Below are 23,142 nucleotides of genomic sequence, written 5' to 3'. Positions count from 1 at the left end.
TGATCTGTAGAGTGAGTACAGTGCAGGAGTTCTGGTTCTGAAGAACTACACCCTCCCAGGTAGGTGTCCTCGGCAGGTCACCAAGCCTGTTTCCCATCTGTGGAAGGGGATAACAAACGTCTAGTCTACTACTCAAGATCAAAGAGGAAGCAATGGGAGGTTAGTTGGTATTGGCTGGACTTTAGGACCACGTCCCCCGCTGAGCTATCCTCTAGAAAATGCCTACTGTGCCACAGTATGTGAGCGGGCGCAGGGTTGGTGTTTGCAGGGGAACCAAGGCAGGCTGGTGCTCTCCTGGAATCGTCTCAGCTGCCTGCCCTGTCCGATGCGTCTGCGGGATCTGCATGCTTTCTTCTCTTCCACCGCTGGAACATTTTCGTACGTTTCCCTAACACCCTCCACCTCACTCAGAGGCGCTTGCTTCTGTATGCATGTGGCAACCTCAAACGTCTCCTTGCAGGTCCCAACCACCAGCTTCACTAATTTAAAGCCTGCGTTTTCGGCAGAGTAGTGTGTAAGAGGCTCCGGCTTCAGCCAGTTGAAAAGTCACCTAACCAGTCCGTGCCTCAATTTCCCTATGTGTAAATTAGGACCCACAACGCTCTCGATCCCTGGGGATTACCCCGAGGAGTAAAAAAGGCAGTGCACCAGCTCGCTGGAAACGATGCCTGGATGGGGATGAGGATGTGACCCTCGTTATTGTTGCGTGGCACCCCTTATCCGACTGCAAGATCCAAGGGGTGGGGCTTCGCCATACCCCAGGCGTGGGTGCAAGCCACTCCGGATCTTCCGCCCTAAGCTCCCAGAGGACCAAACCGCCTTCCTCGTGCCGGTAGAGCCCGAGGAGGGTGAGGAGTGGCCGCGTCGGGGAAAAGGTTGGCACTCAGTAGGTGCTCAAGGAGCAGCCGGTGACAGCACGGGCAACCCCACGCACACTCCCTCCCTGCCTCCCGCGTGGTAACGCTCCGGTGGCCCACATGGTCTTGAAGGGTGTTTCTGCTCCCAACGACACCCATCCCCACAACAAAGAAACTCGCCATCCCCGGCCGCCTCCCCTCGGTGCACCCCGGAGGCACAGCGGGCCCGGAGCGCCGCGCGCCGGTAGCTGCCCCCCGAGATCGCGGCTCGGGAGCTGTCCCTGGTAGGTGCAGGTGCGCGCGGGACGGGGGCGGGTGCCGACCCCGCGGGGCAGCGAGCGGCCGGCGAACTAGGAGGCGCCCGCCGGGCGCGCGGCGACGCCGCCTCCACCGAGATTTAAAGGGCAGCTGGGCGGAGGGATCTTCGAACGACGCTCGCTGCGATCCCTCCGCCTCGAGGCGCAGCGACGGCAACGACGCGGCTCCTTCTCGGGAAATCGCTCTTGTGCCTCCGCCGTCGGGTGGCGCGGAGGGGAACTCCATTCTCTCTGGCGTCTCTCCGCCTCCTCCCACAGAATTCCGTCGAAGCCATCGCGGCGACTGGCGCGGGGCAGAGGAGCGCGTACGCTCATAGCCTGCGTGGTGTCCCTCCGCCGTCAGCCGTGGACTTTTTTTCGTGTCCTTCCACCGAGCCCGGGCGGTGTCCGGGTGGCTCACCGGGGGCGGCGACGCGTCTGCGGCGCGGCAGCGAGGCTCGGGGGCTATGAGGTGAGGACGCCCGGGGACCGGAGGCGGCACCCGGCGCTGCGCGAGAACGCAGGACGCGAAGCCCCGAAGCCGGCGGATGCCTCCCAGACCCCGCGGCTGCGCGCGAGGCGGAGGTGAGGCCCGAGGTCTATGAGGTCGTGATGGCCCAGCGCTGCGAGCCAGGGCTCGGGGACCGGGGCTGGGCGCGGGGCGCGGTGGCGGCCGCGGCGGCAGGGTTGGGGGGGGGGCGCTCGGCGGACGCGGACTCCTTTCTCTCCCCCCCCCCCCCGTCAGCGGAGGCAGCGGGCGGTGCTACGTCCGTGCCGCCATATTGGATTTTACTCTCCAGTTTTTTTTCCGAGGAGATATTTTTTTGGTGATTAATTCTCTGGAGGGACGGGAAAGTGTAGCCAGACGCTTCGGGAGCCCGGTGGCGGGGTCTTGGAGGGGCCCGGTACGGGAAGGCTGGCCGTGCTGGCGGTGAGCCGCGGAGGGCGTGCGTGCGTGCGTGCTTGCGGGAACCGGGCCGCGGGGCGGGGCTGCGGGGCCGGGGCGGCCGGGCGAGCGAGCGAGCGAGCGCGGCCTGCAGTTGTGGCGGCGGCCGGAAGGGAGCGGTAGCGGTCGGCGGGGGCCGGGTCGCGGCCGCACGAGGGGAGCTGCCCGGCCGCTCGGGATTGGGGGACTGTGTTTTGCCTCTTCTCCAATGGGCGGCCGTGCAGCGTCTCGCCCAATCTGCTCGCGCCGCCGCGCCGAACTTTCGGTTGTTTTTGTTTTGGCCCGAGCCTCGTTTCCTGTCGCTCCAGGCTCAGCCTGTCGCTCTCCAGTACGCGCCCTCCTCCCCTCGGTGCTGTCCCGCGGCGTCGCGGGGCCGGCCCCGCACACGGGCCTGGCTCGGAGGCACTGGCGTCACCCGGTCTGTCATCCCGATCGTCGTCCGACCAGGGAGTAGGGAAACTTGTGAGAGGGAGACGGGAAGTTCGTTTCGAAGAACTTCCTGACGAGTTCCCTCTGAGAGAATCTTCTCTCCAGAGGAGCGGGCAAGATGAACCACCTGGATTGGTGAAGACTCTTTTAACCTGCTTTCTAGACTTAAAAACTGTTTGACACAGTGGCCTGAGGGGGTCGGAAGACAGCTGAGTGGATGGATTCCTTAGGGGAACGCGCTTCCCCTGTAACTGTTCCCCCGTTCTGGTTTTTTGTTTTGTTTTGTTTTGTTTTTAATTGACAGCAACGCCCGTCAATTTTGGTAATTAGTAGACAGAATGTAAACCCTTTCAGGGGCGAGGAAGAAGTTTTTTTTTTTTTTAATTTTATTATTTTATTTATTTATTTATTTTTTGCCTGAAAGTACCACAGGTGATTTGTAGGTGAAGTCCATGCCTGAAGAGTGAATTGCCAAAGACACACCTTTACTGTATAGATACAGGTTTGACCGAGTCCCTCCAAGGAGCTCTCTGTGGTCCAGGGTTAAAGTCTGCAAATGCCTTAATGTTGCACGTGGGGAAACACTAGGCAGTGTTGGAGTCTGAAGCCTCTCGACATTGTACATTCCACTCCCTCTCCCAGGCTCATCTGTGCTTTTTTCCCAAGCCCCTTCAATGCCAGCATATGCCCATCTTCAGAAAAGGCCCAGGAGAATGTAGCCTGCTGGAACAAGCTTCCTGACTGGCCTGCACAGAAAGCACGGTTCCTCTGTTCCCTGAGCTGTCTTTGCATGCTGTGTGAGATTGGCTGTACCCTTGCATACCCCTTAGCTGTCTTGTGAGCCTGTTGAGATTTATCTGGTCCACCTAGGGGCAGATGCTCAGTCACTTAATGAAAGAGATAATTTATTAATCTCCAACTTGTCCAGCTTGTTTGTAATTTTTCAAAATGTATCTAGTCAATGTCATTGAAAGTATTCCTTAAAATTGTGTTTAAAAACAACAACAAACCAGAAACAAAACCCTTACCTTCAGAGTATTCATACTTCAGTAGAATAGGACTCTATCCTTTCGCTGTGATTGAAACCAAACTGTTTCCAAGGACTCTTTCTTTTTCCTTTCCCTCCCAAGTGTTCTCTTAAAGGTGTTGGACTCACTATGATGACACTGGGCTGCTACTCTGAGCTCCCCACACTTGTAGAAGATACCAGTGGACCATGCCCAGGAAGGCTGGGTGGCAGAAATGTATGCAGATGAGAGGGGAGTGTCTTGGGAGTTTGTGTGGTTGAGCAGGGGTTTTATAGGTGGGTGGGGGCAGTCCGATTAAGTTTCCCTTTAGACCATCCTCTGATCTGAGTTCAGATGTGATTTTCTTCTCCATAGGTATTAACTTGTAGGTTTATAGGGCCAGCTATGTGGCTGGGTTGTATAACACTGTGTATAGATTCTGAGTAGCTCCCTGTCTTTAGGAGTACTTTTCCAGTGGCTTGCAGAGTAAATCCTCTTAGATAATCTCCACGATTCCATTATTTTGTGCTTTTGTCTATCACATGTGAACTTTACCTTCTCCTCATTCACCAAGACCCTTCTCTCTGGTCAGAAGGCCTAGGACTTTGTTAGCTCGAGAGCATTCTTTACTTGTAAAAACAAGGGACCATGTGTCATCCCTCTATGGGTCACATTATTGGCTATCTAGCATATATTGAGTAACTGTAGGGAGAGACAGCATGGGGTGGTTTTATCTCAGGTAGAGCTTGCTCTGTGTACTAGAGACTAGCTTTATGTATATGGTGTAACCTTTACTTTTTCTGCCTTATATTTTATTTTTAGTTTACCTCTTTGGGGAGTAGCTAAAACACTTGTTTTGCTGGCATGTTAATGTAGAAAGTGGATTTAGTTGTGGTAAGTCCACAAATCAAAGTTACTACAAGGTCAGATTTCTGACTAGCTGATGGACTTCGGTGCAGCAATTTGCAAAGTAACTGATTTCTTGGTTAAGCTGTCAGTTTTGAAATCTTAAAACATGGGGCTGTGCCAGGTGGTGGTGGCACTCTGGAGGCAGAGGCAGGTGGATCTCCCAGTGTGAGGCCAGCCTGGTCTATAGAGTGAGTTCCAAGACAGCTAGGGCTATGCAGAGAAACCCTGCCTGCCTCAGGAAAAAAAGCAAAACAAAAATGAACTATGGGGCTGAAGAGATGGCTCAGTGAGTTCTGCTCTTCCAGAGTTCCAGAATTCAGTTCCCAGAACCCACATCAGGTGGCTCACAACCACCTGTAACTTCAGCCCCAGGGAATCTGACACTTCTGGCCTCCCAAGAGCATCTGTATTCATGTATACATGACCACACACACACATAATTAAAAATAATAAAAAAGAAGGCTCTTAAGCTTGAAGTGTGAAGTAAAACCCCTGCAGATTTTAAGTATATTTTAAAGTTATATGTATGAGTTGTTTTGCCTGGATATGTGTGCCTGGTGTCTCCAGAGATCAAAGAGGGCATCCAGTACTTTAGAACTGGAGTTACAGATGGTTAGGAGCTGCTGTGTGGGTTCTGGGAACTGAACTTGGGTCCTTTGCAAGTATAACAAGTACACAATCATAACCACTGAGCCATCTCTCCAGCCCCGAAACTTAGCAGCTTTGAATGGCTGAATTCCATAAACTTACTGTACAAACAAGGGTTTCTAGTGAGCAAGTCAGAAGCTTTGCGGGGAGTGTGCTGCTTAACAGACAGCCTCCTTTAAAATCCATCCTCCATGTCTACATTCTTCCTCCTACTCTAATAGGAAATTGTTACAGATGTATTTTACATAGGTCTCATTGTAATCTCTACCCCCCAAGCAATTGCATGCTTCCTAAAGATTAGAAGTACCAATTGAGAGGAGAGGTGCCTCATCAACATCTAAACTATTTTTTGCCTATTAGTATGTTCTGAAATCCACTTGTTCCTAGTTATACACTTTCCAGAACTGAGCGTGGTGGCTGGAATGTATCAATAATCCTAGCCCTCTAGAGACTGAGTTAGGAGGCTCTCAAGTTGGAAGTCAGCCTGGACTACATGGTAAGACCCTGTTTCAAAAAGCCAAAACAAATAGTTTTCAGTTATAGATATAACTTGTTTTAGTCCCCAAATTTTAGTTATGTGCATATTATTTTAAATGTATTGCTGGGTTTTACCATTTTAAAGGCATGTTGTAGGGATTCTGTCTGTACAATAAAGAATCACCCTAGTCTATTTTTATAAATCTGTATTAACTTCTTTTTGTTTTGTTTTTTTACATAGTTTTCTCTGTATATCCCTGGTTGTCTTGGAACTCTCTCTGTAGGCCAGGCTGGCCTTGAACTCATAGATCCACCTTCCTCTGCCTCCCAAGTGCTAGGATTAAAGGCATATGCTATCACTGCCCAGCCAATCTGTATTAACTTCTAGTGGTAGATTTTTTTTTTTTAAACTTTCTTGGGGAGCAGAAAGTTAGAGTAGCTAAATTCTCTCATACCTGAAGCCTCTTACAGCCTAGTATCAGCCTTCATTACCTCTAAATAGGCTCACAAAGAGGGAAAATAGTGTCTGCACTCAGTGAGCCTCTTAAGGGACATTTTTCTTTGCCATTCTCTTCCATGGTGCCCAAGGACAGCCAAACCTGTTAGCATCTGTTGCCTCTGGCCTCATGCCCTGAGTTGGGGCTAGCTGGTGTGGGAATGGGACACCTTGTAATTCTAGGGTTGTGAATAAAATTGTGGTGCTGTTTATAAATCTAATTTAGGGACTAGTCAGAGTACTGTTGACGCAAGAGTCGGTGGCTGTGCTGTAGACTTTGCTGTCGCTATATTTAAGGCACTGATGGGGCCAAGTCTTTCTGTAAAGTGAGTAGACATTCTCAGTGAAGTTACTTGTAGTCCTAAATTCTACTTCATCTTTCCATATCTTCTAAGAACAATCGTATTTAACATCTCTAGTTGGTTTACTTAGCTCATCTGTAGGCTTCATGCGATTTTATGTCTTTTGAAGTGTCACAAGGGGCTTTACAGTCCAGGTGGTTTTTCAAATTGAGGTACTAGCATCTATCAGTGGTCTGAAAATCTTGATATTTAAGCCCCATATGGCTCTTACTGGCCAGTTACATCTCTGCAGCATCTCTTCATTTGTGTTTAGTAGGGCACACTAAACAAGTAAACAGGCCCAGGAGGCATTTGTCTGTGATTAGCTTCTTTAGGGTTTTGTGTGTGGCTCAGCCTGGACTAAATTTAGACAGGAGTTTGAGACCCAGCATTGCCACCTAAGAACAGCTTTATTTGAACAGCAAAATTCACTCCTGAGCCTTGTTTGTGATACTAATACCCACATAATAGGGTAGTTGAGCCATGAGTCCTCAGTCACACATACTAGTGTGAACACTACAGCACTTTGTACAGGTGTTAGGGTACCTACATTCTAACTGTGCCCCCACTCCATCCCCAAAGAAACCTGGTCAGCATTTTTCCTAGTCAGCATTTTCATTTTATTCTATTTATGTGTGCCTATGTGTGGATGTGTGCATGTGAGTGCAGGAGTTCATGGAGTCCAAAAAGAAGGCATTGGATCCACTGAAGCTAGAGTTACAGGAGGTTGTGAGCTGCCTGATAATGGTTGCTGGGAACTGAACTCAGGTTCTCTGAAAGAGCAGCAAGTGTTCTTAACCACTGAACCACCATCTTTTTAGCCTTTGGAGCTGTGGCTCTGTATGATTTCTTTCTGAAAGTGGAAGCTCTCGGGGGCCCTCTAGTGTTCAATGGCCACAATAGCTATTCCAGCACCACGAACAGTGCCTCAAGGCTCCCAGCAGGCTTGTGCATTGTTTGTGGAAGTGAGTGGATTCCAGGTCTGCGGAATGAATCATTTCATCTGATTTATAGGACTTGAAGGAGTATCTGATGTGTTTTAATGACTCAGTGATCTCTGAAGAGTATTTTTGTTTTCAAGGCAATGCTTATGTTGCATCATGGGGAGTATATATTTAACTCTTAGGAGTGGAGCCCACACACTGAGAACAAAGGGTCCTTGAGCCTTCAGCCAGTGAGCTTGTGGAGTCTGGGGGTAGAGAGGCCATAGGAAACCTCTCCCCTTCAAGAAAGAAGCAGAAGCAGGCCTCACTCGGGGTCCTAAAAAGTTCAGACAAAGTTAGTTGGCTCTTTTTTTTTTTTTTTTTAAGATTTATTTATTATGTATACAGTGTTTGCTTGCATGTATGTTTGCAGGCCAGAAGAGGGCACCAGATCTCATTACAGATGGTTGTGAGCCACCATGTGGTTGCTGGGAATTGAACTCAGGACCTTTGGAAGAGCAGCCAGTGCTCTTAACCACTGAGCCATCTCTCCAGCCCCGTTAGTTGGCTCTTAAAGGTGTTTGGTGGATGGACGTAAATAGCCAGAGTGCTTTCCCCACACCATGATCCTTTCTATGTTTTCATTTCTTTCTTTTCTTTCTTTTTCTTTTTCTTTCTTTCTTTTCTTTTTTTTCTTTTTTTTTGGAGACAGGGTTTCTCTGTGTAGTTTTGGTGCCTGTCCTGGGTCTCGCTCTGTAGATCAGGCTGGCCTCAAACTCACAGAGATCCGCCTGGCTCTGCCTCTCGAGTGCTGGGATTAAAGGTGTGCGCCACTGCCACCTGGCCATTTTTCTTTTTCTTTTTCTTTTTTTTTTTTTTTGTTTTTTGTTTTTCGAGACAGGGTTTCTCTGTGTAGCTTTGCGCCTTTCCTGGGACTCACTTGGTAGTCCAGGCTGGCCTCGAACTCACAGAGATCCGCCTGGCTCTGCCTCCCGAGTGCTGGGATTAAAGGCGTGCGCCACCACCGCCCGGCCATTTTTATTTTTCTTAATTAAAGTCTCTTAGTGTAGCTTTTGATTTACTCAAATCTTTGTCGCTCTTACCAGATTGTGCTTATTTAGATTCATTCCTACATGTGTAGTCTTTTCTTCCCACACTGAACTCAGCTCCATGAAGGCAGAAGACACTACCATTCTGTCCTAGAATCTTCACATATAGGACAAATATATCCAAGAATTGTTTGCATTGAGACTGTATTGTTTCTTTGTATGATACTAAGAGTGTATGGTTTTTCAGTCTGACCTTGGCTTAATCTTGCCTAATCCTGGCCTTGTTCTCTTTAGTACATTGGGGATGACAGTGGTAGCATTGTGCATGTGTTACAGGGTTGTACATGGACACATGATGTGCTGCCCAGTTCTTGGCACAGCTCCTTTTTTTTTAAAATTATTTTTTAAGGTTTTTTTTCACTTTTTAAAATTTATTTTCCTATTATCAGCTTGATACAGTATAAATTCTTATCCTAATTGTGAAATGTTTCATTGAAGTTTGCCCAGTAATTGAGTAAAACCAAAACTTATAAGCCACAGTCATCCTAGGGTCCCCCCTGCTATATAGCCTCCCTGGTTCTATGGGTTGCTGTCTGATTGTTCTTTGCTTTATATCTAGAATCCACTTATGAGTGAGTACATACCATGTTTGTCCTTCTGGGTTTGGGTTACCTCACTCAGGATGATATTTTCTAGTTCCATCCATTTGCCTGCAAATTTCATGCTGTCATTGTTTTTCTCTGCTGAGTAGTACTCCATTGTGTATATGTACCACATTTCCTTAATCCATTCTTCAGTTGACGGGCATCTAGATTGTTTCCAGGTTCTGGCTATTAGAAAAAGCTTGGCAGAGCTCTTGAGTCATAGTGACGCCATGGTGTGGAGTGCCCAGAGCACTAGTTAGAAGGTTACTTCTGTTGTGCCAAGACAGCCACATTCAGGTCTGCACTTTCACCTGGAGCTGATGGCTGCTTGTTGGACTTTGAACTAGATACTTAGGCACACAGTCCCTGTTCACTCACTGTAGATGGGGTGCTGCTTTGCAAGGCATGACTCCCTTGCCTTGTGCCCATGTGTCTTGTTCATCCTTATTCCCTCTCTTGTCATTGAACTTCCTGTGGTAAAACTTAGACTATTTTTGTTTTGTTGTGTGTTATGTATTATTGGATATGGTACTTTGTTGGAAGTGAATTACTTTAGTCAAATAACTTACTACTTAAGCCTGTTCAGGTTTTTCATTTATTTTATGAGAATATCTCACTAAGTAGTCTAGGTTAGCCTCAAACCCTAGGTATCCTTGCCTCAGCCTCCCAAGTAGTTGGGATTACAGATGTAGACTAGTATGCCCAGCTGAGCCTCTTTCTGTCTTTGGTTTTTATTTTTACTCGTGATTGTGTGAATTTATACTGTATCTGAGGGTGTTTGCAGAGGTCAGAATGGGGCATTGGATCCCCTGGAGCTTAAATTACAGTTAACCACCCAAAGTGGGTGCTGGAAACCAAACTCTCAGGTCTTCTGCAAGAGCCATCTCCCTAGCTCCTGAGCCTGAGACATTTTCAGTAGAGATGCTGAAATCTTTGTAGAGTAGAAAGTCTTTGTTTTTATTTAGTTAGTGGGGGTGGGAGGTGGGCATAGGTGTGTCATGTGGAGGTCAGAAGGTAACTTGCAGACCTTGGTTCTCTCCTTCCACCGTGTGAGCCCTGGAGTCAGGCTCAAGTTGTCAGAGAACTCATTGGCCAAATTTGTTCCTGTTAAAAACGAGTGACATGGTGTGGTTTTTATTTTTGTGGGAGAGGTAGGAAGATGGGGGCTCTATCTGGCCACCTTTGCTTTTGCCCTAGTTATTTGGAAAGAACAGTTGGGTGCTTTTATTAGTTATTTCTGCTCAGCCTATGTGCCAAACCTAGAAACTGGGCCTTTCATTTTACTTAGGTGTTAGTTAAATGACTTATGCTTGGTTACACTGTTAGTAAGCATGGGGTGAAGCCAGTGTGGACTCCAGTTGTTTTGACTTCAGAGCAGTCTCCTACCCACTGTGTGGGCAGCCTTTGGTAGAGCCCACCTTGGCGAACTCAAGCATAACCCTGAAAGTTCAGCCCAAGAACCACCCTTTTTGCTCAGTAGAAATTGAATACCATTTGGAGCTATGGGCTGTAGAGGCTGTACTTACAGGTATGCAGTGGTTGGTGGCATCTTTTTCTAGAAAGGTGACTGAAAATACAGCAAAAGAAATATTGGTTATATTGGGTGTTACTATTGAGTGAGCCCTGATCAGGTGGGAAGATGGAGACAGTGTGGGTTTTGTGTGTGTGTGTGTGTGTGTGTGTGTGTGTGTGTGTATGTGTTGTGTGTGTGTGAACTTGGATTTTGGTGGTTTGGTTTTGTGGAGTTTCTTTTTAAAAAAAAATTATTTAATTTTATTTTATGTGTATTGGTGTAAGGGTGTCAGATCCCCTGGAACTGGAGTTACAGACAGTTGTAAACTGCTGTGTGGGTGCTGGGAATTGAACCCGGGTCCTCTGGAAGAGTAGTCAGTGCTCTTAACCATCGAGCCATCTCTCCAGCCCCTTGTGAAGTTTCTTTAATAGCTAAAACCTCTATTTTAGAAATACCTGCTGAGGCTGTTAGAGTCAAGCAGTCTCTCTTACATAAATCATGGTCAAGCACTCAGATGTGGAGATAGAAGAAACTGTCAGTCAGTTTTCTCTGCTGAAGCATTTGAAGAGGACTGTATTTCAGATCCAACCTGTAGATCGGCAGCCGAGTACTATAGCTACCTGTTAGAACTTACCAGTAGAGGGGGTTTTATTGTTTAAAATGTTTTGATAAATCAAACTTTCTATCTAAATAGGCTTTCCATGAATAGGACAGTGTCAGTCATGACACTCTAAAGGAATTGTGGTTGTGTGGCTTAGCACACACCACTTCAGTACCTAGATGTGTGCTTGAGAAGCCAGCTGTAGTTACCTCATAAGCCTGTACCTGTGTCTCACACCTGTACTCACAGGGGACAATAACTTTGACGGTGTTTTCTGTCTGTTGTTCTGTAAGAACAGTCTCTGATCGTGGTGGGATTTTGTATGCTTCTAGTCTGATGACAAGAAGTTTTTACTTTGGTGTACTTTGTCGTGGTCTTTGTAGCAGCTTCCTGTGGCTGCTGCAACAAACTACTAGGCTCTTGGTGGCTTAAAGCAAGAGTGGTGTGTTGTGGTATCACCTGGCTCAAGCCAGGGTGTGGAGAAGAGCTAGCCTTAGCCTCTCCTCAGTCTCTCATTGAAGGACATCTCACTTGGGTGGTTCAGGATGAAACTTGTCATAAAGCTCTACATTCAATCTTCAGAGAACCTTTACCTCGTAACATTCACAAATTCCGGAGGGTAAACCGTTAACAAACATTGCATCCATGTTCAGTCCTCTCCCTTACTCTTTAGAGTAAATCACCCTCGCCAACTTACCACCGTCAGTGCTTTTCAAAACTAGCCTTGGTATTAGCTTGAAAAGGTGGTAGGTAAGGCTCTGCAGAGGAGTTCTTGGCCTCAGACCTGATTGATTCTTTTGGGTCCAGATGAGGATATGACATCTGAGGTACCTGGGGAGAGCTGTTGTCGGCAGAGATTGGTGCATCTGAGCTTAGTTGTACAGAAGTTAGAAACAGAAATTAGAAAGAAATTGCGTCCTGCTGGTGTGTGTGTATCTTGTCTTACATTTAGAGACATTTTAGAGATTCTTTGACTGTAGGTGTTGATAAACACTTGCGTGACAGTGCCACTGTAGGTGGAAGCATCCTGTGAGTTTACAGAAACAAGTATCTCCTAAGCTTCCTTCTTTGGTTTCCTAACACTCTTACCAAGTCACCTGGCTTCTCAAACAGGATGCTTTCCAACAATACAGTCACAGAAGCGAGAGTTGGCCATAAATTCAGAGTTGCTTCCTAGAAAATTGTCAACTGTATTTGTCCCGTCAAACTGTCTGAAGTCTCTATAAGAGCATCCAGTGCCCTTAACCTCTGAACCATTTCTCCACCCCTCTGCAGAATTTTTACAAGCAGTTTATGTAAAACATTAAACAAAAAACTCTACCATCTTGGAGTTAAAAAGAATTGGAAGCAGAGTCCTCCAAGACTGTCAGCTCAGGAGCACTGACCAGCACTATGCTTTCATCCAAAGACTGAGTGGGTCCAGTGTTGGTGGACATAGGGCACATACTTCCTGAACCAAGTACATTTCCTGAGACAGCTGTGCTTTCTTCTGAAACTGGCTAAACTATCAAAGCTTTGGTATTTTTCTGAATATAAGTAAATAGATTCATTACAGTTATTTAGGGAAAACAATCCCCCCTCCTCTAAAGGCAACTGTAGTGTTCTCTTGGGAGCGGCCTGTGGTAGTGGATGGGTGTTCTTTTCCTTAATGATGGTATAATACGATAGCATTACAAGTTTCCATTTCAATTCTTTTGGAAGGGTGGAATTATTTTATACTGTTTTTGAGGTGGGGTCTCACTATGTAGCTGGCCTCAAATTCATGATTTTTTGTTTAAGCCTCTAGAGTTCTGAGATTACACGTTGTCGTGCCTAGCCTTCCTTTTTTTTTTTTTTTTTTCCCTCCCAAGACAGGATTTCTCTGTGTAACCTTGGCTGGCCTAGATCTCGCTTTGTAGACCAGGCTGGCCTCAAACTCACAGAGCTCCACCTGCCTCTGCCTCCCAAGTGCTGGGATTAAAGGCGTGCGCTACCACCACCACCCTGGCAGCCTTCTTTTTAATTCCCTAAATACTTTCCTTATTTTAGCAGTTTTGTAATGTTTCACACTGGTCCTAAATAACCGCCCCCCCCCCCCCCAATCTGTTTCATCCTAGAAACTGAGAAACCTTCCCTCTTCTCCCAGTTGTTGATCCAGTCACTCTTTTTCCCTTAGTGTTGGTGAATCAGCCTCTGGGGAATGATGCTGCCCTTTCTAGTACAATCACTGTATGTTTCCTCAGAACCTAGTTGCATCATTTTTAGATGCAGGGTCACCTCTTGGGACTTCATCATCTTCCACTTAAATAAGCATGTCACTCTAGTCCAGAGAACTAACTTTTTAATAGCAAATTCTTGATGTATTCTTTGACAATATCATACACAGAAACAATGTATCTTGACCATGCCCCCAACTCCTCCCTCCACTCTTCCCAGCAACGGCAACACATCCTCTTTACTCCTTGTACCTCCCACAACACATCCTCTTTACTCCTTCTTGTACCTCCCACAACACATCCTCTTTATTTACTCCTTCTTGTACCTCCCTGTCTTTGTAACCCACTGAGTCTAGTTAGTATTGCCTATTACCTGCTGGAATATTGACTGCTGCTGCTGTCTTGAACTTGTCCAGACAACCACAACTATAGTGAGTTCATGAGAGAAGCAGCTCTATTATATCTAGAAGACAGCATTTCATGGCACTCCTCCCCATCATCCTGCTCTTTCGTTCTTTCCACCCTTCCTTCTGATGTTCTCTGAGCCTTCAAGGTCGGAGTAGAGTTTGATACAGCTGTCCCATTTTGGGCTGAACACTCAATAGTCACTTATTCTCAGCACTTTGACCAGTTTTGAATCTTCTGGATTAAGTGCTGACTGTTGCAGAGAGAAACTTCCCTGCCCAAGGTTGAGGGCAACACTGACCTGTGTGTATAAACATAAATATTTAGGAGGCATTTTGACATGCCTATTTAGCAAGTCACCAGTAGTCGGTTCCCCACCATTACCCTCCCCCCTTATTTCCTTTAGACAGGGTCTAATGTGTTCCAGACTGACCTCAAACTGAGGCTGGTGTTTTAACTACTGATCCTCCTGCCTCTGCATCACACGTTTTGGGATCATAGGCATCTATTACCATGCCCACCAGTTGTTAAAAAGTTTAACACAAGAGCTCAGCAGTGTAGAGTATTTATGCTTTTGCAGAGGGTCTCAGGGTTAAGTTCCTTCCCAGTATCCATGTAGCAATTACAACATTTTATAACTCCAGTTCCTGGTGATCCAGTACCTCAGGTAGCACACTCCCTGAAGCACTGTAAGAACCATTATGCAGCCAGGTGGTGGTGACCCCTGCCTTTAACCCTAGCACTCAGAAGAGATCCACCTTGCATCTGCCTTCAGCCTCCCAAATAAATAAATTTTAAGAATTAAACTCAGACCCTAAAAGCCATCTCAAATTAATCAGTCTATTTCTAGCATTCCTTAATCCTTGGATTTAATTTACATACATCTTCCCTAGCATTTGAGACTTTTCTTTTGCTAATCTTCTTCTTTGTCCTGCCATCTTTTTCAGTACATACTCTGTATTCCTCAGTGCATGTTAGAGACACAAATCCATGTGGGATGTTTATTTCTTAGCAGGGCTGTCATCAGTGGCCTGTCCTGACTTGCCTTCTGAATCTCTGCAGCCTCTACCCAAGATGACTCCTCCTTAAAGTGCTGTTCCTGGGTTGCTCTTTGTCCCTCCATCCTGCTCCTTGTCCCGGGGTGCTTTGTCCTCACCTTGACTCTTTTTTAAAAGATTTATTTATTTATTTATTATGTATACAGTGTTCTGCTTGCATGTATGCCTGCACACCAGAAGAGGGCACCAGATCTCATTACAGATGGTTGTGAGCCACCATGTGGTTGCTGGGAATAGAACTTGGGACCTCTGGAAGAGCTGCTAGTGCTCTTAACCTCTAGCCACCTCTCCAGCTCAACTTTTTTTTTTTTTTTTTTTTTAAGATTTGTTAATTTATTATGTATACAGTGTTCTGCTTGCATGTATGCCTGCACACCAGAAGAGGGCACCAGGTCTCATTATAGATGGTTGTGAGCCACCATGTGGTTGCTGGGAATTGAACTCAGGTCCTCTGGAAGAGCAGCCAGTGCTCTTAACTGCTGAGCCATCTCTCCAGCCCCAGCCCTTGACTTTTGATTATTAGCTGGTCTTCTCCGTTCTTAAACTTACTTTATCCACACCCAGGCCTAGAAAAATCTGGTTCTGTGTCTTGAATGAAGTACCATCAGCACCATGCCACCAGATGGTACCCCAGCCTGTTTCTCAGTCCTGTGTCAGTTGCTCTAGTCCACTTGGCTCTCCAGTCAGTAGTCAAGAAATGACCAAAGCCTGAATTCTTGTAGTCTTTGTCAACTGCCTCAGGAGTTTTCTTGTGGACTTAATGAATCCTCATTGTCTCACTTCCACATTTAGTTTCTCAGTAAGTGCAATCCATAAAACCTTCAGAGAAGACCCAGAAGCCAGCCAATTCTTGCTACCTATGCAAGCCAGTGGTTCATCTTTGCTTTTAATTTGTGAGCTCTTTACAGTGGTAACCTGCCAGCATGGTCCTTTAAAACTGAGGTGGATGCTAACACCGCTCTGCTCCCTCTGTTTCTGGAGGAATAAATGCTATCTCTTAGTGGCTTCTAAAGCCCACCTTCTGTTGCCTGTTCCTTTTAGCCTCTCTGCCTTGCCCTGCCCCTCTACCCTCTTGTCTGTCTGCTCAGGCCATACTAGGCTTTGAAGGTGTTTCTGCCCTGGGCTAGTGTTTGCTTTCTCTGTTCCTAGTACACCTTTGATTGCAGCTAGCTTCCTCTCTTCCCTCAGCTTTCTGAGAAAAAGTCATCACACCTGCTTGACCAGAAACACTCCTGCTTACACTTCTTTTCTGTTCTTTAAAAAGAATGTGCTGACTGACAATCTTTTTAAAACAATGCTGTTATGAACATCAGTGTACAGATATCTGTGTAATTCCTGCTTTCAGAGTTTTTTGTTTTGTTTTGTTTTGTTGTTTTTTGTTTGTTTGTTTGGTTTGGTTTGGTTTGGTTTGGTTTTTTGAGACAGGGTTTCTCCGTGTAGTTTTGGTACCTGTCCTGGATCTCACTCTAGACCAGGCTGGCCTCAAACACACAAGAGATCCACCTGGCTCTGCCTCCGGAGTGCTGGGATTAAAGGCGTGTACCACCACCACCCAGCTGAGGCTTTTTCTTAAAGATAAATTTATGTGTATGAGTTTTATGCATACATATGTCTGTGTACTATATGCAAGCCTGTTCTTGAGGCTAAAAGAGGGTATTGGATCCCTTGGAATTTGAGTTACAGACAATTCTGAGCCACCATGTGGGTGCTGGGAGTTGAACCTGGGTCCTCTGCAAGAGCAACAAGTGCTCTTAACTGCTGAGCCATTTCTTCAGCCTCATTGAGTTTTTTGTTTTTGTTTTTTTCAAATTTATTATTATGTATGTGCCATGATGCACATGTGCAGGTCAGGACAACTTCTGCCTTTATGTAGGTCCTAGGGATGGAACTCAGGTTGCCAGGCTTTTGAGGAAACCTCCTTACCTACTGAGCCATTTAAGTTTGCTTTGATTTATTTGTTTATTTGATTGTTTGTCATTTCCTGGTATGTATTTCCCACAGGTGGGATGGGGAGATGGATCAGTTGGTAAAGTGCCTCAGGAGCTGAGTTCAGATCCCTAGCACCCATATAAAAGCTGGATTTAGCAGTATATCATGAAATTAGATAGCAGACCAGCTGGCTGTGGTGGTTCATGCTTTTAATCGCATCTCTAGGGAGGCAGAGGCAGGAAGGTCTCTGTGAGTTTGAGGCCAGCCTTGTCTAGAGAGCAAGCTCCTATGCAAAATCCTTCAGTGACAACAGAGTCCCATTCAGGAGCATCTGCTGAGCTGGAGACAGATACAGACTGACACAAGTGCTTCCTATCCTGTGGACTGTTCAGACAGCAATGTTGGTTGACCACAGTGTACCAGCCCTGTTGTAGTTAGTTGTTCTTTGGCTGTTAACCTACATTCTGTCACAGCCATAGCAGCTTGCAGTGCTGGGATGATTTGCAGTGAGCTTTCCTAAAACTTAGGAAAGATTTCCTTGGTAGAATTTCTGGTAGGTTAAATTTCTGTGCCATTAGCTTTTTTTTTTTATTATTTTATTTATTTTTTTAAGGATTTATTTATTATGTATACAGTGTTGTGTTTGCATTATGCCTGCAGGCCAGAAGAGGGCACCAGATCTCATTATAGATGGTTGTGAGCCACCATGTGGTTGCTGGGAATTGAACTCAGGACCTCTGGACGAGCAGCCAGTGCTCTAAACCTCTGAGCCATCTCTCCAGCCCTCCATTAACTTTCTTAAAAAGAAAAGAAAGTTGTCCTCTCTTCTTTACCCTGGCAGATGGTAGAGTGAAAGAATGATTTAAAGCAATTGTCCTCACACTGACATGTGCACCACACAGAGGTGTTACCACAACTGGGGTTCTTCCTTTGAGTCCCCTGAGTGCAACTCTCAGTTGGAATTTAAAGATTCTGCATAGAGCAATTGCTGCCCTATTGGGACCCAAGTTCTGACCCAGCACCCAGGTCAGGCAGCTCTCAAATCTGTAACTCCAGCTCTAAGGAATATGATGCCCTCTTCTGGCCTCTGTGGGCACTGGCACAAGCATCACATAAATTAAGTCTTTAAAGCCGTATCTGTCAGTCCTGTTCTACAGTTACCCTTAAGGCTCCTAAAAACACATTCTTCAGTCATTATTCGTAAGTGGTGTGTCATATGGAACATCTTGGGACAGATTTCCAAAAGGACCAAAAGACCTTGAGGTTCTCTTTGTCTTTTTTCCTAGAGGTACAGAACTAAACTAAGTGCTGAGCCCAAAGCACAGTAGCAGGAGAAGTAGGGAGGTCATGGGTGGTAGCATCTGTGTGTCCTGATGTATGTATGCTTGAGCCTTAGCACTGGGGGTATCTAATAAAATTTAAAGAGGCCAGGCAGTAACTACTTCACAGTTCAAGACAGTATGAACATATTTTTGCAGTGCAGCAGTTTAGACTACAACATCTACTAATAGCTGAGGGTTCTAGTCCATTGTGTGTTGTCCCAGATGCTGGTGGTGGAGACAAGAAAACTGGATTCTGGGCTGGAAAAATGGTTCAGTGATTAAGAACACTGGCTGCTCTTACAGAGGACCAGAGTTTGATTCTCAGCATCCACATGGCAGCTCACAACCATCTATAACTCAGTTCCAAGGGATCTAAAACCCTCTTCTTCCTCTTTGGGCACCAGGCATGCACATGGTGCACAGACATGCATGCAGGCAAAACACCCATATACAGAAAGTAAAGATATTATTTAATTGGTCCTTTAATTTAAGAAACCTTTATTTGGCTGGGCGGTGGTGGTGCATACTTTTAATCCCAGCACTTGGGAGGCAGAAGCAGGTGGATCTCAGTGAGTTCAAGGCCAGCCTGGTCTACAAAGCAAGTTCTAGAACAACCAGGACTGTTACACAAAGAAACCCTGTCTTGAAAAAACAAAACAAAATAAATTTATTTGGGAGGGGAAATGGTCATGTGAAGCAGTGCTCATGTGGCAGTGAAAGTCATCTTGTTCTCTCCTTTTACTGTGTGGGTTTTGGGGATCAGACACATGTTGTCAGCCTTGGTGACAAGCAATCTCACTCACTGAGCCATCTTGTTGCTCTTATAGAGGACCTTAGTTTGGTTTCCAGCACCCACAACTGCTTGTTAACTCCTGCTTCAGACTATCCAACATCTTCCAAGGGCACTGCACACACATGACATACAGTAATGTAATTCTGTCTTTCTTCCCAAGCTTCAACATTGTACACAGTATTTGATCATCAGTAAAAGGTTACAAAATTCAAGACTGAAGAGGTGGTTTAGTGGGTAAGAGCATATACTGCTCTTGCAGAGGACCTGTGTTCAATTGCCAGCATCCACATCAAGCATCTCATAGCCCCCTGTAACTCCATCTTCCAAGGGCACCAGAAATCTTCAAAAAATTTAAGTTTTTAAACAAAATTTATTGTTTAGATAATATTTAGTTTATATCTGATGTAGTTTGAGCAGGAGCTTTTCTCTGAGTTTAATGAAGATCCTACAAGAACTGAAAGACAAGTACAATAAAAGTTAAACAATACCTGTAAATAGAAACAGACCCAGAGGAAAGTACCTGAGAGACTGTTGTTACCTCAATATCAGCCAGGCATCTTTTACCTTTGCCCGACCCCCCTTTTTCCCTCTTGTGAAGTCATCCACAGAGCTCTGAAGGTACATAGAAATGGATGTTTTGTGTTTGTATCGTTAAAGGTGTGCATTCCTTGATGGCCTTCAGAATTTATCATGAGCTAGGGTTGTGGTTCAGTGGTAGAATACATGTTTAGCCTGTGTGAGACCCTGGCTTTAGTCATAGCTCTCAACAATGGTTATCACTTGTAGTTTTCTATGCCTTTGTGAAGAGAAAGATCCATGTGTGTTATCAATATAGCAGGAGAGCCATGGCTGGAAGTGCTGAGTTGCATTGTTTCTGTAGCAGGCTAGTTGCAGCATTTCAGCTGTGCAGTGATGGGGTTGTGCAGTTACTCACAGACTCCCTTCAGTTTTGAGGTTCTACAGTTTTGCATGTTCTCACTTGTGCTCTTTATTCTGACTAAACTAAAGTGTCATTCTTAGTGAGGTGACATCACAACCAGCATTGTCAGTCATTCATTTAACAGCAGCAGAGGGACCTATCAGACCCTCAAATAAATCCCCTTCCCTAAACCCAGCTCATTAAGGTTCAGATAATGAAGAATACTGTGTACACATTGCTTCCCTCAATTTTCTTACCATTGTGAGGCACAGGAAGGCACATGTTTCCAAATGGGTATGACTCTGGTACTGGAATATGGGTCCTTAATTGCCTTCAATCAGCAGAAAGATAGGAAATTCATGTCATGAGTCTGGAGATCAGAGGACAACTTGGGAGAGCTGGGTCTTTCCTTTCAACCCATGGGGACCTGGGAATCAGGCTTGGTTCCGGTCGGTTTCTTACGCAGTAAGTAAAGAGTTAAAGGTTACAGTAGTCCCTTTGTGGGGTGGACAGAACTTCACCTAGATGCCTTTTCCTAAGCTTATCTAGAGACAAAGGAGATTAATTCTCTTGTAGTTCTCTAGAACTAACAGTTCCTAGAGGTTACCATTGTATTGTGCGTTCTTGAGCTATGCTCAGGTGATAATGGATCTCTGCTCTTGGTAACTGGAAAGGAAATGTTCATGGAGCTGGAAGCCGGCTGTGGGAAGTTTGGGGCACTCCTCTTGAGACTGACATGTGGTGGTGGAAGGGAGACAAGAGTGGTCTGTGTGTCTTTCTTACAGTCTGTTGACATGGTCTTTCATATATTTACCTCCCCGTTTTGTTTTGTTTTTCATGTTTTGTTTCTGTTAGGAGAGAACATTGAAATTATTCTCTAAGCTATCTGAAGAGAGTGACTAAATGCTCCTGGGTCAGGCTGTCTGTGGGTATGAAGTGGTTGGGAGACTCCAAGAACATGGTGGTGAATGGCAGGAGAAATGGAGGCAAGTTGTCTAATGACCATCAGCAGAATCAATCAAAATTACAGCACTCGGGCAAGGACACCCTGAAGACTGGCAGAAACGCCGTTGAGAGGCGGTCCAACAGATGTATGTACACGCTTCATCTCACTGTTTTGATTGTGGTGCGGCTTTGTTCCCTTCAGTGTCCATGTGCCTCTATTCTCACAGTCAGCAGCAGAGTCTTTGCATTCTCAGAAGCCCATTTTAATTCCTTTTTCTTTTCGTGTGTGTGTGTGTGTGTGTGTGTGTGTGTGTGTGTGTGTGTGTGTGTCCCATTATGTTGCCCGAGTTTGACTTAAACTCCTGGGCTCAAGTGATCCTCCTGCTTCAGCCTCCAAAGTAGTTGGGACTACAGATACAATGGCAGTTTTGATTCTTATCATGTAAAATATAAAACTTAAGTTTCTTGCTTTATGTAATATCTGTGTGATGCTCATAACTTGTAGAAGGGTTATCTGTTCTGTAGGAGTTTTAAAATGCTAGCTACTACTGAATTTCTTATATTTAAGTATAAAGAAATGCCTTGCTGTGACTTCCATAAATGCTTCATGGAGCAAGCTGGACCATACAGTCACCTCTTTTACATGAGGAGTGGATGGAGAAGAGATAGCCCTTAGGGTATCCTCATAGTCCTTGTCATCTGTTCAGATTTCATGGACTGCTGAGTTACAGGGTAATCCTATGATAAGAAGTTAATTCTGACTCTCTATGGTTCTTGGTGGGGAAGAGGCTACTTTTCTGAGAGTTGAAGAAATTGTAGGATGGTTCCCATTTCTTAGCTCTCCTCCACAATAAAATACCCTAGAACAAGCCTATGTCTGAGTGTTACAGGAATATTACTCAGAAGTATCTGCCCATGTTAAGGGTGACTCTTTAATTTCTGCTTTTCCTAACATCAGTCAGCCACTGTGGAAGTTCCTCAGTTGTGTTGGGGCTCTCCTGTTTTCTGTAGTTTCAAAAGATGGTGTGAGCTCTGTTGTGTTTTCTCCTTAGCTCTCAGAGTTGATGCTGTTCATTGGGCTCACGTGCCTTTACTCCTTCCAGATCTGTTCAGATCAGTGTTTCTGTGGAAAATTGGGCATAATTCCTGTTTGAAATTAAGAATGTGAGGGAGCTTAAAACTAACTAGCTCTTCCCTGCATGGTCACCAGCTCCCCCCAGGCATCTGTCAGCAGAGGCTGACAACTGTGCCCTCTCAGTGCCATTGCTCTGGTCAGAAAACTAGGCACTTTTGCAACTTACCAAGAAAATTGTTGGCCTCTGCTTATGCATAAAAGTTCTTAATAAAAGGTTTAGTTTAAGTTAAATTGTTCAAGATACAGAATGTGGAGAAGACAGCATCATGCTAAATGTTGTTGGGCAGGTTGAACAGTGCAGAGAGAGCCAGTGGCAGAGGAGAAGGAGCTCAAAGTGTTAGTATTAGAGATGGTCAGCCTGACTTAAAACCAGGGCCCACAACACACAAAGCTAACTGCTGACATGTTGCACTGACGAGAAAGTGGACATGCAGCAGGAAGTGGGGGGGCTAGAGCAATCCACTTTGAGCAGTGGGCCCAGCCATGGGCCAAAGGTAAACAGGCAAAGGGTAGATTTAAACAGCCCTGTTTAAATCTAGACCTATCAGATACTAGTAGAACATTCTGTTCACCAAACAGCATTATATTTATTATTCTCAAGTATACATGAAATATTCTCCAGGACACATCATATGCCAGGCCATGTAACAAAAGTAAGCAAACTTAAAAAGATTGAATTCATAAAAATTTCTACCATAGAGTGAAAATTAGAATCAATACAAATTTACTAGTGTACCCTCATAAATCAAAAAGGAAAGCAAGTTGAGTAAGGTGACACACACTTTAATCCCAGCACTTGGGAGGCAGAGGAAGGAGGATCTCTGTGAGTTCAAGGCCAGCCTGGGAGAAATAAACCCATATAAACTTTTAATAAGTAGTCATTTAAAATCAGCAGAGCCTACCCACAAAGAAAATCTCAGGCCCAGAAGGCTTCATTGGTGAATTCTCTGAGATGTCTCAAGAATTGATACCCATTCTTGAGAAAGTCTTAGGAATGCTTGTAACTCATTTTCTTACCCTGATGCCAAAACTAGATATCACAAGAAAAGTACAGACTACTATTGCTTCTGAATATGAACAAAAGTATCCTTCACAAAAATACTAGAAAACCAGTTTGAAGATGGAAACCAGCTGGTATAGCATTTATCTAGAATCCTATCTCCAAGGCCTTGGGATTTCATTCCCAAGCACTGAAGAAAATGTATGGGAGTGCATGTGCGTGCATTCATGTGTGCACACGGTCTTCTGTGTGCTTGCGCATGTGTGTATATGTTCCTTTAGGTGAGTGCACAAATGTATTCAAAT

General features: G+C 45.4%; 1 protein-coding gene across 4 annotated transcripts in view; it reads left to right on the top strand.

Annotated features, from left to right (window-relative positions):
• The first annotated feature begins 1,296 nt into the window (after positions 1 to 1,296).
• The window catches only part of Kmt5b (lysine methyltransferase 5B), a 52,580-nt gene continuing 30,734 nt past the window's right edge, over positions 1,297 to 23,142 (top strand). Inside the window, exons 1-2 of one of the 4 annotated variants that reach the window (XM_059263633.1) lie at positions 1,297 to 1,738; positions 20,613 to 20,848. In XM_059263633.1, coding sequence (XP_059119616.1) covers positions 20,689 to 20,848 — 160 coding nt within the window. In that variant the 5' untranslated portion in view covers positions 1,297 to 1,738; positions 20,613 to 20,688. Of the gene's footprint in view, positions 1,739 to 1,959; positions 2,085 to 2,425; positions 2,664 to 20,612; positions 20,849 to 23,142 lie in introns of those variants that run through there. The other 3 variants (XM_059263661.1, XM_059263653.1, XM_059263643.1) reach the window with 3 other exon arrangements.

This window comes from Peromyscus eremicus, chromosome 1 (assembly GCF_949786415.1).
Source record: "Peromyscus eremicus chromosome 1, PerEre_H2_v1, whole genome shotgun sequence".
NCBI lineage: Eukaryota > Metazoa > Chordata > Mammalia > Rodentia > Cricetidae > Peromyscus > Peromyscus eremicus.
The sequence above is the reverse complement of the archived record's forward strand: the minus strand, read 5'-3'. Positions and strand labels throughout refer to the sequence as shown.